Raw genomic sequence first — 14,613 nt, 5'->3', positions numbered from 1 at the left:
GTTTGAGTGAGACTTAGAAAACATCAATTTTCCTGTTTTTAAACCTTTGCATTGCAATATCTCAGCAACTAAAGGTCGTATCAACAAAGTCCCAAGAAGCAAAATATAGAGAATTTTCTCAGCTTTTCAAAAATATTTTTTTCAAAACTGGGCAAACATGTGCACTAATTTTAAAAAATGAAAAACTGCGACTATTTTCAAAAAAGTCACTTAAATATGGCTATAACTTGAAAACGGTGCACTTTATCGAAATTTCACTAAAGTACTTTTTGATTGCAAATTTCATTTTACATCGAAAAATGAAGTTGAAAAATTTTTACGACCAAAATTTCGATTTTTTGAAAAAATCAGTATTGATTAAAAAATTCATAACTCGGTCAATGATTTTTTGCACAACCTGGAAATTTCTGAAAAGTTGGAATTTTATGTCCTCTAAAACATATTAAAAAATAAAAAAAATTAAAAATAGTGTTTTTTTGTAAATCAAGTTTTAGTGATAAAAAGTTAAATAAAAAAATCACCAAATTTTTTTTACCGTGTATTATTTTTTTCCAGTGTAGTCCATATCCATACCTACAACTTTGCCGAAGACACCAAATCGATCAAAAAATTCCTTCAAAAGATACAGATTTTTGAATTTTCACATATCATTTTTGTATGGACAGCTGCCAAATTTGTATGGAAAATTATATGAACAAACTAATGATGCAAAATGGCTTCTTTGGGCATACCGAAGGCACCAAAAAAGTTTCAGTCGGATTAAAAAATACAAAAAAAATCGAATGACCGAAATCCTAGAGAACTGCTCTCCTGCGAAGTTGGTGTTTGTGTCGGAGCCGGTAGGAACAAGACGTAGGGGGGTGCAACGTGCGAGGTGGGTGGACCAAGTGGAGAGCGATCTAGAAAGTGTGGGTGCACCGCGAAATTGGAGACATGCAGCCATGGACCGAGCTTGTTGGCGGAGAATCGTGCAGCAGGCCAAGCTAATGGTGTAGCGCCAATAAAAGTAAAGTAAAGTAAGTAATTCTGAAACATGATTTTTTTTAACAAAAAATCATCTTGAGTTTTTTTGAAAAGGTCCTATAAACATATGAAACACGATAGCTTATAGGACCTCTACAAAAAATCTTAGGTATATATAAAGGAGGGTGGTCCGATTTGGACGAAAATCGAGATTTTTCTTGTTTTGATGGTATCAATAAAAGCCCCACCAAATTTAAGCTAGATCAGAAAATGTTAATTACAATTTTACACTTTTTTTGTGCACGATTGAGGTAATATTACTCTTAAATAATTGACCTTCAAATGGTCAGATCATTCTGTGATTTTTTTGTAAAACGAATCACGCTTGGCAACCATCTGGTCTAATCCGGCAGCGATATTATCGAAAAGTATAATTTGTATCACACTTGGATTATGAAGGTTCAGTGTATCTAAGTCACGGGTATGAGGTGATTTTATTTGATTTGGATGTATATTTTAATAACGGATTCTGGTTAGTTTAATTTGGTATTCAAATTTTACAAATTTTGTAAAAAAATTACCCTAATTCTTTTATGTTTATGAATTACTAATGAATTACTACTGAATTCAAGCACAAAAATAAACTCACCGAATCCAGCGTGACCGACTGCACCGGGCTCGTGGGCCGGCTGATGGACGCGTGATGTCCCGGCTCGTACGAAACCTTCTTCTCCATCGGTATCACTTTGACGGTGCTTCCGCTCTTGCTCAGGCCACGTCCTTCCTCTTCCTGGCTAGTCGTTGTTGCAGTTGCGGTTGTTGTTGTTGTGCTACTGGTGCCACCGTTGCTCGTTTGACGCTTCTTTTTCGGCACCGCTCCGGCTTCACGCTTCTTCACGACCTTCGGGGCTACTTCCGGCTCCTCTACAGCTACTTCTTGTCGTTCCACTTCTTCTTCTTTTTGGGTGACTTCCGGTTCCGGCTTGGACCGGCTGCTGTCGTCGTCCACGTGTTTGACCACGTGTCCGCTGGCGGCATCAGCCGCAGCCGCCGGGGATTCCTTCTCAGCCGGTTCGGTATTGTCGGTTTCTTCTGTTTCCTGTTTGTTTCGTACCGTCGCGCCGCAGTTTGGGGGAAAAATCTCAGTTAGAATTACGTGGCAGGAGCTTCTTCACTTAGGAGGGAAAAAGGAAAGAAGCGAACCAAAAAAGTGTTTGCCAAACAAATGAAAAAAAGAAAACTAATTGCTAATTTTGAATTTCTTGTTTATTCGTAGTAAGAGTTAGGGTTTCAACATAAAAACAAATAACAATGAGAGAGAGAGAAAGGTTATTAATAACTTAGGATAAACCAATATATATGTCGTGGTGAGCATGTTTAATATACAAGAAATACAGGACTTTCGTGTATAAGTAGTGGTAACAAAAGGACAATTCACTCATTGGTAAGTAAGATAGGACAACTCGAACAAAACACAAACTAACAAAGAGAAGTAAAGGATTAACTGAAGGGGAGAGCCTTCAGTTGTTATTGCTGATATTGCAACTTTTTGGCTTGACTTGTTGGCGCTGTTCTACTACGGTGGTGTAACATTCTCGAATTAGTAGCTCGATCGCATTTATAGTACACGCTGGAGACTCTTTCAGGGATTAAGAAAAAAAACTAGACGAAATTTATAACAAACGGGACGGGCTGTTAAAAACAATTTCAAGGGGGAGAAACGGAAGAGAAACTACTCAAAAAGGCATGATCCAGGAAGAGTTGGGTCGCTTGAGCGCTTGCAGCGCTATTAGCGGCCAGAATTTGAACTGAATGACAGCTAGTCATACAAAATTATAACAAAAATGGCAAATCAACCTGGATCACGCAGCCAAAAAAAAAACAGGGGGTAAAAGAAAAAAAATCTTTCTATTGAGGCATCAGCAGAGAAAAAGAGTAGAAAAAAATCGCTAGTAGAAGTGTAGAGTGTTCTAACCTTGCTTAAGTTGTTTGCTGCCGATTGCTTAATTCTATCTATCTTTAGTAACTGCTCGTCCGCTGCGCTAATCAGACCTTGAATTGCCGTGACGACTGTGTTAGTCAAAGATTCGTGTTGCGTTTTTTTTTGGTTTGGTTTGGGGGAAAATACGGTTTTCAAATATTTGGTTTGATTTTCGGTTTTTCGTAGTTGGTGGTGGTGTGTTCATGTCGGGTGTATGTGCGTGGGGCATTTCGTATTCGTTCGATTCGCGTTTAATTGTGGTGGAAAAGAAATGAAACGAGAGATAATTTATTTCGATTAATTAAAGTTCGTTTGCGATAATTCGATAGTTATATTTAAAGTGCTAGATCAAAAAGGTGCATTTTGAAGATTGAAATCAAACTCAAATCGCTATGGTTAGAGGCATCGCTTTATGAGTGTTGTAGTGTGGAAAGTTTGAAATAAATTAAATCTATGCAGCAAGATTAAATATAACGTAAAATAAATTATAATGTTTACAACAGTTTAATATCCAGAAACATACTTTTCTTTATGGATTTTTGGCAGGGAAATTTTTAGGAAAAAAAAAATCAATTTTAAACGAATTTTCAAACTACTTGCAAGGACTAGATTTGAACTGAATCCAAAATATTTTAAATGTTTTGATTTTCAGATCATTGTTATTTTTTATTGCAAATATAATAAAATAACTCAAAACTTGAGATTTAGTTACTAAATAATATATAAATGTCACAATTCTTTCCCTTATAAAGTGTTTCTATAAAACAGTTCGAATTGCAGCTTAGAAATAACACAATTGAGTTAAAATTTGAAGGAAGCATCGTTGCTAAGATTACATTAGCTCACATTAGGTCGTGTTCAAAGAATGGCTAATATATTTTTGAAACAGTATCTGTTCTTCTTCTCGTTCAACTGAGCAATAACAATAATACAGTGGACTCTCTGGCTGTCGATCTTCTCGATATCAATATTGCTCCAGCTGTCAATAAATTTGTCAGTCCCTTCAAATAGATTGCTTTGATTTTCCGTTCTATAATTTGATAACTCCCGCTCTCGACGGTCCCTTCAATATCGACAACGAGAGAGTCCACTGTAATATTGTTTTGAAATTTTACACAAAATTTGGCCTTTAAAAATATGAAATTTTGAAAATAATTGAAACAAAAAACTGAATTTGCTCAAATTTGCTCTTCTTCCCGTTCAACTTAGCAATAACAAGAGAGGGAAAAGATAGTCAAATTTTATGATATAAATTTCTACAATTGATTTCAAACTAGGATAAAGTACAACTAGCAACCTGTATTTTTTGGTCAAATTTAAACAATTTCTGAAAAATCAAATAAAAAAAAACGATTGATTTAAAATTCTATTTTATATGAAAACACTTTTTTGTTTTCAAATTTTACGCAAAAAAAAATGAAAATTACTTTTGAAAAAATATTGAAATTTTGAAAATTAATTAAAATACTGAATTTGCTCAAATTGATGCAGAATTAAAATTGTGTATAAATTTTACCATTTAATACAAATCAAAATTTAATTCATTTAAAAAAAATATAAATGTTTAATGATTTTTGAAACAGTTGTTGTCCTTCTTCACGTTCAACTTAGCAATAACAAGAGAGAGAAAAGATAGTCAAATTTTATAAAGTGAACTTCTACAATTTATTTCAACTGGGATAAAGTACAACAAGCAACCTTTATTTTTTGGTCAAATTTAGACAATTTCGGTAATTTGGAAAATAAATCAAATTTGAAAAAAATATTGATTTAAAATTTTAATTTACATGAAAAATCTTTTTGTTTTCAAATTTTACGCAAAATTTGGCTGTATTGGACACTTATGTTGCAAAATATGAAAATTACCTTTAAAAAAATATTAAAATCTTGAAAATAATTGAAACAACCCAATTTGCTCAATTTAATGCAGAATTAAAATTGTATAAAAATTGAACCGTTTAATACTAATCAAAAAAGTCAAGAAAAAGTTGTCAAATTGTCAAATTACTCTTTTTTCGTGTGTCATAATAACTGATGATAACCCAGCAAATAATCTGCCAAACTGTCAGAAAAATGTTAGGTATCAGATTTTCAGCACGCACGTTCAAAATCACTGAGTGTTCGTCAAAACCGAACCTACTCAAGAAATGAGTAAAGGGGGCATCTGTCAAATTTGAGTGAATTTCACTCAGATCTTAGTGAGCATCGCTCAGTTTTCGTGAAATTCTGAGTGAAATTTAATCAAATCTGACAGATTCCCCCTTTACCCATTTCTTAGTAGGTTCGGTTTCAACGATGATTTTGAAAGGGAGCGTTCTTTTATTACGTAACGCAGTTAGGGGGGGGAGGGGGTGTCGGTGTCTGTTACGAAATGTTACGAAAATTGGGGAAGGGGGGGCGTGCTGAAAAATTCTGTTACGTAACGCAAAATTTTCATATAAGCACTCATAAAAATTTGCAAAAAGACCTTGCGTTACGCGTTATGGCCTATCTACAATCACTTAGCTTAGAACATCTAAGTAAAGTAGTTACTAAGGAAAGTACGCAACTTACGGCCGTCATCCACAATCAACTTAGAAATTTTGCTGGGCTGATATACGTTGCTATGCAGTTGTTTGTTTACCTTTGATATTGAAACGTCAACTTACCGTAGATTTTGAAATTTTTCAAACCATACGTCAGTTTCTAATTTGATTACTTTTCTATTGTAGAAGCTCGGCTTCATTTCCATTGATTCAAATTCCTAAGCTAAGTGAAATTTTCTAAGCTAAGTGATTGTAGATAGGCCATTACAGGGGGGGTAGGGGGGATGGCTCATCTGTTACGATTTGTTACAAAGGGGGGGGAGGGGGGTCAAAAATCCCAAATTTTGCGTTACGTAATAAAAGAACGCTCCCAAAGTGCGTGAGCAAAACAAACTGACACTTCTTGTGCTGAAATTTCAGTTGATTTGACATCCGCTTAAATGGAATTTAGTGATGCATCTGTCAAAAGGATAAAATTTAATATCAACAAACTAAGAATTCAGTCAAATCAAAATTGCTGAATCGTTTACTGAAATTTAGTTGATGATGACGGAATATTCTTCCTATGAGAGCTTTTTTATACAATTGCATTCAAATTTGTTAGCACCAAAGTAACACATATTCAAAGAAGTTAATTTTAAATTAGCTTTTTTGTTTTCCATACAAAAATAAATAGTTTAGACCTTTATATCAGCGCAAATTTTGACTCAATTGTGTTATGTCTTTGAATCCGTACGGATTTATGAAAAAACTGTTTTGACATATTTTTCTTCAAATGTGTATGTTTTGTCAAATTTATAAATAGATTGTCGTTCAACATTTTCGATATCAATTAACTGTTTACAAAAAAAAAATATGTCAGTTGAATAACTTTTACCAAGAATAAGAATAATTAAATGCAACTTCTCTTGGACAAAAAAAAACATTTCTTGACTTTTTTTTGATAAGGTCCTATAAACAAATGTAAACATTGAGTGTATCCCTTTCACACCTTATGTCAAAGTCCATCGGAGTAAGCGGGATACACTCAATGTTTACATTTGTTTATTGGACCTTATAAAAAAAAAGTCAAGATTTCGTCCACATCTCTTACAATCAACAACCGGGGGAGACACAGAGTAAGTCACTAACGTGAACGTTCTCGGACAGGAAACGGAAACGCCTAAATATTTTCGAGGGGAGGGAGGATCAACAAAAAACAAAAGGTGAAACAAAAAACAACGAAAAAATCAGCTAACCTGACCCTTCGGGATGCAACCCATTTTGGCGATGATCTTCGTCATGGCCTGTTCCGTTTCGTCCAACTTTCTACGCAACAGATCGAGTTCCATCAGCTGACCGCTCGTTTCGGCGGTTTCGACGACGGCCGAAACGTCAGCAGTGCCCGCCACCGGCGCCGCAGCAGCAGCAACTTCTAGAGTCTTGAAAGCGGATGCGGAGGCTGATGAGCTATCGCTATTGTTACCACTACTCTCACTTAGACTATAGTTAACTAGATTCAGAGTAAGAAATTTAGGATTAGTAACGTTGCTTGCGCTGGTCGGTACTTGGTCTAGGATGGTGGTCTGGGCGGCGACGGCTCCTTCCGTTGAAGACGACTGCTCCAGGGTTGAGATGACCGTTGCGGTGCTGCTTCTGGAGCTGCTGCTTCCGCTGGATGAGGTAGTGCTGGGTTCGGACTGCTGGGTTGTCGTTTGTGCAAGCGCGGGTTCGGCGATCTTCGCGTCTAGGATAGAAGTTACACTGGTTTTTGTGTCGTCCAGCAATTGCTCCTGCTGGCTGCTCTGGGATGAGTTTAGTTCAATGGCGGGGGATGGAGATGACGATGGTTCTAGGGGTTGTGCAGGTTGTGAGCGTTCTGTGAGGGCCTCGGGTTGTTCGTTAGTATCGGAACTCGTGCCGAATTGGTTAATGCTGCTGTTAGCTTCGTCTTCACTGGCAGGGACCGTTGACGTGACGGCGCTGCTCGTCGTAACCTTCTCTTCGATCGCGATACTCTCGACTACCTTGGCCGCGGAAGTTGCCAAGCTTTGCGGTTCACTTACGGTTTCCTGAGCGGACACATCCGACGCTTGGCTACCACCATCGACTTCAACCGGCAGAGTGGTGTACATGATCTTTTCCGTAATGATATGGTCAACAATCGATTCAATTTCACTCGCCACGACGGTAGCCTCGGTCAGTGTGCGTTCTACTAAAGCTTCCTGCCGTGCGTGCTCGAGCTTCTCGGCCGTGTAATGGTCTTGCTTGTTCCCTACCTGCTCACCGTGGTTCACATCAGCCGCCTCAACCTCTTCCTGGTGTTCGGAAATGACGTCCAGCGCTGGCTCGATCGTTACCGGCGAAGCCGGCACCTCCTGCTTGCCGCTTCCCTCCTCCGGCTCATCCACCACTTCCGAAATCATTCCCGTCGTTTCGCGCTTCTCAATCTCAATCTTAATGACGTGCTCCTCGCTCGCGGTACCTTCGGAAGCTCCCCGAACTCCATCGTCCGTCACCTCCTCGATGGTCGGACCACGTGGAAACACATCCCACTTATCCTTCCCGACCGTTTCCTCCACCTTGCTTTCCGCACTAGCATCGCTGCTTTCCACCACTCCGGCAGCGGTTTCGTCTCCGCTGTAGATCACCGGCTCGGTAGATCTGGCGTCGTTCACCACTTCCGTGGTGATGATCGTTTCCGAAACGAGCTCCGGCTGCTCTACTTGTACAGATGCAGCAGATTCCACAGGTTCCTCTTTCGAGGGTTCGCAGGGTGCAGCGTTGCTCGATTCAGTTGCTGGTTGCTCGACTGGTACTTCCTCAACGGCTTCAGCTTGCTGGACTTGTTCTTCAACCACAACCGATGCGACTTCCTCGACTTCTGGCACCGCTTCCACGGTAGTCTCTTCCGTTTCGACAACTTTTTCAGACTCTGTCACTGCTTCAGTTTCCTGGACGACTTCCTCAAATTTCTGTTCGTCAGTCTGAATCGGTTCTTCAGTAGCAACTGATGTGACTTCCTCGACTACTGGTACTGCTTCCACGGATATCTCTTTAGTTTCAATGGATTCTATTTCGGTAACTACTTCAGCTTCCTGAATGACTTCCTGCTCTGGTGCTGCTTCTGCTTCCTCAGCTTTCACTTCGTCAGACTGCACCGCTTCCTCAACCGATGCGACTTCCTCGACTGCTGAAACTGCTTCCACGATTGTCTCTTTAGTTTCAGTGGCTTCGACTTCGGTAATTACTGCAGCTTGCTGAACGACTTCCGGTTCTGGTGCTGTTTCTGCTTCCTCAGCCTTCGCTTCATCAGAATTCACCGCTTCTTCAACCGATGCGACATCCTCGACTGCTGGTACTTCTTCCACGATTGTCTCTTTAGTTTCAGCAGATTCAGTTTCTGTGACTACTTCTGCTTCCTGAACAAGTTCTGGTTCCGGAACTGTTTCAGCTACAATTTCCTCAGCTATCGCTTCGTCAGACTTCACCACTTCCTCAACCGATGTGACTTCCTCGACTTCTGGTACTGCTTCTACTGTAACTGCTTTAGCTTCAACGGTTTCAGGCTCAGCTTCCTTAACAGGTTCCTGTTCCGACACTTGCGCAGCTTCAGTAACCTCTGCTTTCTGTTCCTCTGACTTCACCGGATCTTCAATCGATGCTTCCGTTGTCGTCTCCACGCTCGACTGCTCTTCAACCGCTTCAAGCTTCTGTTCGACAACCACCTCTTGAACCTCTTCTGGCTGAACCTTCTGTTCAACCGGGGCAATTACTGTATCAATGGCTTGTGGTTCCTCTGCAATCGGTTTGTCCTCAGAAACAACTTCCACCTGCTTCGGAACTTCTTCAGCGCGAGTCACACTCGATTCCTGAGCTTCCGCCACCATCTTGCAGACATCATCGAGGTTCGCCGTGAGGGACAGCTCCTGTTCCACAACCTGAGACGTCTCGACCTGCTCGCTCTTTGCTTCAACTTCAACCGGCTGGATCTCCTCACTCTTGATGACTTGTTCCACGGAGACTTCAGTCTCCGTTTCTGGTACGGATTCTTTCGACTCTTGAACCTCTTCCTGCTTTTCAGCAGTTTTAGCTTGTACCGCAACTTCAGCGGGAATCTCAAATTCCTTCTTGTCTTCAAGTGGTTCCGCTTCCTTTTGCTCCTGCACAGTGACTTCTTGCGATTCAGAGACAACAACTTCTTCGGTGATAACCGTTTCAGCAGGAAGCTCAGCTTCAGCCTGGACTCTGGCTGGTTGAGCTTCGGACACAACCGTTTCAGTAGCTTCAGACGATGGCACAGCAGCGGGAGTTTCAACCTTCTCGAAACGGTCAATTACGATTCCGTCAACCAGCTTTTGAGTTTCCGGGTCGTATTCTGGTAGGCTTGGTTCGTCAACCGTTGCTTCAACTTCGGTTGAGCTTCCAGCAGCTTGCTCGATGACAGCTTCGACAACGGGTTCTGAAACTGGATCTGATCCCTGGAGGACCTCAATGCTTTGCGTGACGGGCGACTCCAGCACAGCATCGCTCGATTCTTGTACCGCGACATGCTCCGGGACAGCATTCGATTCAGCAACAGTCTCTACGACTTCCTCTTGGGTCGCCTCCACGACTGAAGCTTCCTCGCCAACTGCGCTGACTTCCTGCACTTCAACGGGCTTAGCTTCCTCGACGATTGCTTCTTCAGCAGCAACCTCAGTTGCTGGAGCTTCTGATGGAACCTCAACCGCTGCTTCACTGACTACGGCGACTTCCTGCACGGGCTCTGAAACTTCCTCCACAGCAGGTTCCTCAACTGCTGGGATTTCGACCAGTTCCTTAGCTTCGGGAGCAGTCTCGACAACTTCCGCTTCACTGACTACGCTGACTTCCTCCACAGCAGGTTCCTCAACTGCTGGGATTTCGATCAGATCCTGAGCTTCTGGCGCAGTCTCGACAACTTCCGCAGCGACAGGCTTCACTTCAACTGGCTGTGGAATTTCCTCCACAACCGGTTCCTCGCTGCTAACTGGCGCCGCCTCGCTGACTTCCGTCACCTCAACAGATTGCACCACTTCCTCCACAACTTCAGCTGAGGTCGACGCCTCACCAGACTCCAGCACATCAAACCGATTGATAACCTGTCCATCGACCAGCTTCTGCGTCGCCGGATCGTAGCTTGGCAGTTCAAACGCGTCGGCTTCCTCAAGCCTCTGGTTGGCGATTTCCTCCGCTTGCTCGAGCACTTCGCTGACCAGATCCTCGGCGATCGCTCGGATTTCCGCTTCCTCCGCTTGCTGCGCCACGGCTTCTTCCATTTTCGCGGCTAGTGCCGAAAGCATGGCTTCTTCGGCTTCCGGTGCTGGTTCCTCGACAGGAACGTCGAAAGAAACCATTCGCTTGCTGCGTACTACAGCTGGATGTTCGGTCTCGAGAGCTTCTTCCGTTACAGGTGTCTCAGCTTCCACGGGTGTTTCATCTTGCGGAAGTTCAGCTTGTTCCGACTTGATTGCAACCTCTTCAGTGCTTACTTCAGACTCTTGTTCCTCTTTGTTAGCCTCTTCCGGCACGGAAGTTTCCTCTGCTTGAACTTCCTCCTGTGGAGCTTGCTCCGAGATTTGTTCGACATCAGCCCTGATTGCGATCTCTTCAGCAGTCACTTCGGACTCTTGGTCGACTTTAGGAGTATCTTCCGATACAGCTGGCTGCTCTGCTTGAACTTCTTCCTGAACAACTTCAACTTGTTCCGCGACTTCTTCGGCAATAGCCTTGACTGCAATCTCTTCGGTGGTCACTTCCGGTTCCGGAGTTTGCTCTGCTTGCACTTCCTCTTGTTTGACTTGCTCGGAAACTTGTTCAGCTTGAGCCTTAATCGCCTCTTCTTCCGCGTTCACTGGCTCTTTTTCCGCTTTGGGAGTCTCTTCCGGCACCGATGATAGCTCTGCTTGCACTTCCTCTTGTAGAGTTTCAACTTGCTCGACTTCCTTGATTTCAACTTCTTCAGTGGTCACTTCAGGTTCTTGCTCAGCTTTAGGAGTCTCTTCTGGCACCGAAGATGGTTCTGCTTGCTCAGAGACTTGTTCAGTAATGGTCTTGATTTCAACTTCTTCAGTTGTGACTTCAGACGGTTGCTCCTCTGCTTGCACTTCCTCTGGAAGAACTTCAATTTGTTCAGCAAGCGTCTTGGTGGCCTCTTCCTCCGCGTTCACTTCGGGCTCTTGCTCTGCTTTGGGAGTTTCTTCCTGCACAGACGTTTGATCTGCCTGCACTTCCTCAACCTGTTCCGCAATTTGTTCAGCTTCCACCTTGATCGCAACCTCTTCAGTATTCACTTCCTGCTCAGGTTCGACAGTTTCAACCTGCGCTTGCTCTGGAGTTTCCTCCTGAATTTGCTCAGCAATAGCCTCAATAGCGGCATCTTCAGAGGTCACTTCGAGTTCAGCTTTGGGAATCTCTTCCACTGCTTGGACTTCCTGCGGAGGCTCCTTGATTGCAACTTCTTCGGTGGTCACCTCGGATTCTTGTTCAGGTGCAACAGGTTCCTCTTGAGCTGGTTCCGAGCTCTGCTCAACAAACGTTCTGATTGCGATTTCCTCAGAGGTCACTTCGGACTCTTGCTCAACTTCTTCCTGTACAGATGGCTCCTCAGCTTGCGTTGCTTCTACTACCTTCTCAGTTACAGTCTCTTCCAGTGTATATTCTTTAATCGTTTCGACCTGTTCCGAGCTTTGCTCGGCAACAGACTCGATCGCTTCTTCCGACGTTTCCGAAGCATCAGGAGCGGTGGTTGCGTGATCGCTCACGATGACCTCCTCTTGCGCGGCGTAGCTCTGCACGCCCTTGTCTTCGGCTTCGAGCCCGTAGACGGCGGCTTCCGCTTGTTGTACCACGTCCTCCACCATCTGCACCGCCGCTGCTTCGGCTTCCTCGCTGACGGCGCTGCTCGCCTCCTGGATGACTTCCTCCACAATCTGACTAGCTACTTGCTCCTCTACCGTGTTGCTCGTTCCTGCTTCATGCTCGTCGAATCGTACAACCCTTTTCACGACGATTCCATCGACTACCTTCTCGGTAGCGGGATCGTAGCTCGGCTGTACGATGTCCTCGTATTCTTGCGCAACGGTTTGCTCGTTGCATTCGGTCTCTTTGGGCTGTTCGCTACCAGCCGACGCGTTGGCGAGCTCCGCAAGAACCGCTTCGATGAGCTGCTCTTGCACTTGCTCTTGTTCCTTCGCCGAAACAGCAACGTCTGTCGTTGCAGCGGTTTGACGTTCCGACTGGGCGGCCAGCTGCTCGTAATCGACGCTGATTTCCGCCTGTACCGTGGTGCCGTGGCTGGTAGCGTTACCGTTGGACACTGGACCGGCCGAAGCTGGGACGGAACCGTTCTCGCCGAGCGGTTGTCCTGGAAAGAGAAACAAACAAAACAAAAGGTGGGGGGTGGAAATCAAACAAAGCAAAAACAACTAAACTAACGGAAGTTGGAGGTTAGGGGAGGATACAAGTAAGGTTGGGAAGATACTTGAACTCACACGTTTGTTAAGGCCAGTTGTGGCATACAATATCCCAGTTAGTATTCATGGAATGGTTACGGTCAATTTTAGTAGATTTTGGATGTTAGTTATTCAAAGCAATTTAAGTATAAGCCAAGAAACCCATTCGATGTCACTTGAAACATAATCCTATGCTGATGTTTAAAACGTCTTAAATCACATTTAAAATGTCGAAAGTTTTGACGCCAAATATATAAAGAGTTATATCAGCAATCAATTTGTACATTCTCAACCTATATCTGGGGCACATACTTAAATTTCGTCAGGATTTATGAATTAAACTTATTGCTGGCCTTAATTATTTATTCTAAAATAATATTAAATCAATAAAAAAACATGATTCAACTTTCCAGGTTCTTTGCGATTTGTTGCAGCTGGAATATTTAAATTTTGTTAGTTGATTATCCTTTAGACTTGAGTTTATCTAAAATTTAGCTTGAAACAAAATATTTAAGTCTCTTTGACCTTGATTTTTGAAATGGCCATTTCCTATGACCTTAAAAATAACATTTATGAAAATATTTGAATATATAAAAAGTAACTAATTTTTGAAACAAATATGTTTGTCAAAATGAGCTGCATTTAGGCAAATTGATTGGAAAAATTAAAAATGATACGATATTCATTTTTGCCAATTTTATTTAAAATATATCATAGTTTTGTACCATTAAAACTTGTAATTCGATTGCATTACCAGTCAACTAAACGAATATGATCCTAAAGTAGTGTGGCCACTCGAAACCCATTTTCAAATTCATCATTTTTCCGGCTTTTCCAGAACTTGAAATAATTACTTATGCAAAGAATGATTGCAAATCAAAAATTGTCTGTTATAAAAAAATCATGTTGATAGTTACAGAAAAAAATAGAAAAAGTCATAAAAACATGATAATAAATAAAACACTAATGATGTCGATTTAAAGGCTTTAATGGTTAATAAAAGCTTTCCAGTAGCATCAAATTTCATTTCACAATTGTCAAATACAAACATGTATCTCCATAAAAAAATCCAACTTTTTTTATAAGAAAAAGTTATGGCAATAGCTAAATAACATCAAAACTTCTAAATTCTCAATTTAATTTAATTTTATCGAAAAGGTTAAAACATGAATGCAGTTATTATTCTTTCAAAATATTTCGAAATGTCTAGAAATTCGAGTACAAATACCTAGAGTTTTAAAAGTCATTTATGCTATGAGATTCTTTATGTTTATCTAGTATTCAAACCAGTTTAATAAAAATGAATGCTACCTCAAAAAAATGTGATATCAAATTAATGATAATAGTAAATCATCTACATTTTGTAGATACATACTCCTCGAGATACTCCTGGAAAAAATAGGGCTCAACAGTATGGAAAAAATGTCTCCGATGATGTAATAAATAAAGTTCAACAAAATTAGCATACAAACCGCAAAAAAAGCCAAAATCAACTTTGAATCATTTTTAAAAGTTTAAGTCATGTAAACAAATTAAAAAGACACACTCACTTGAAGCTGGTCATAATCGTTATTTGACTCTATTTTCAAACTAGGTTTTTAATTGCTCTGTTGCTATAAATATTTTTTTTAATAAAATTAGTCAAAAATAAGTAGGTCGGGTTCATTTTCGAGTTTTCCGAACTTTGCCG

The 14,613-nt window shown here is 41.4% G+C and overlaps 1 protein-coding gene across 10 annotated transcripts in view; it reads right to left on the bottom strand.

Moving 5' to 3' along the window:
- Nucleotides 1-14,613, bottom strand: part of LOC120419517 (titin-like) — a 79,396-nt gene that overhangs the window by 11,341 nt on the left and 53,442 nt on the right. For 5 of the 10 annotated variants that reach the window (XM_039582217.2, XM_039582219.2, XM_039582220.2 and 2 more), the window contains 2 exons: nucleotides 6,708-12,835; nucleotides 1,613-2,062 (listed from right to left, as the gene is read on the bottom strand). In XM_039582217.2, the coding sequence (XP_039438151.1) occupies nucleotides 1,613-2,062; nucleotides 6,708-12,835 (6,578 nt within the window). Of the gene's footprint in view, nucleotides 1-1,612; nucleotides 2,063-2,937; nucleotides 3,034-6,707; nucleotides 12,836-14,613 lie in introns of those variants that run through there. The other 5 variants (XM_039582225.2, XM_039582226.2, XR_005605736.2 and 2 more) reach the window with 5 other exon arrangements.

This window comes from Culex pipiens, chromosome 3 (assembly GCF_016801865.2).
Source record: "Culex pipiens pallens isolate TS chromosome 3, TS_CPP_V2, whole genome shotgun sequence".
Taxonomy (NCBI): domain Eukaryota; kingdom Metazoa; phylum Arthropoda; class Insecta; order Diptera; family Culicidae; genus Culex; species Culex pipiens.
The sequence above is the reverse complement of the archived record's forward strand: the minus strand, read 5'-3'. Positions and strand labels throughout refer to the sequence as shown.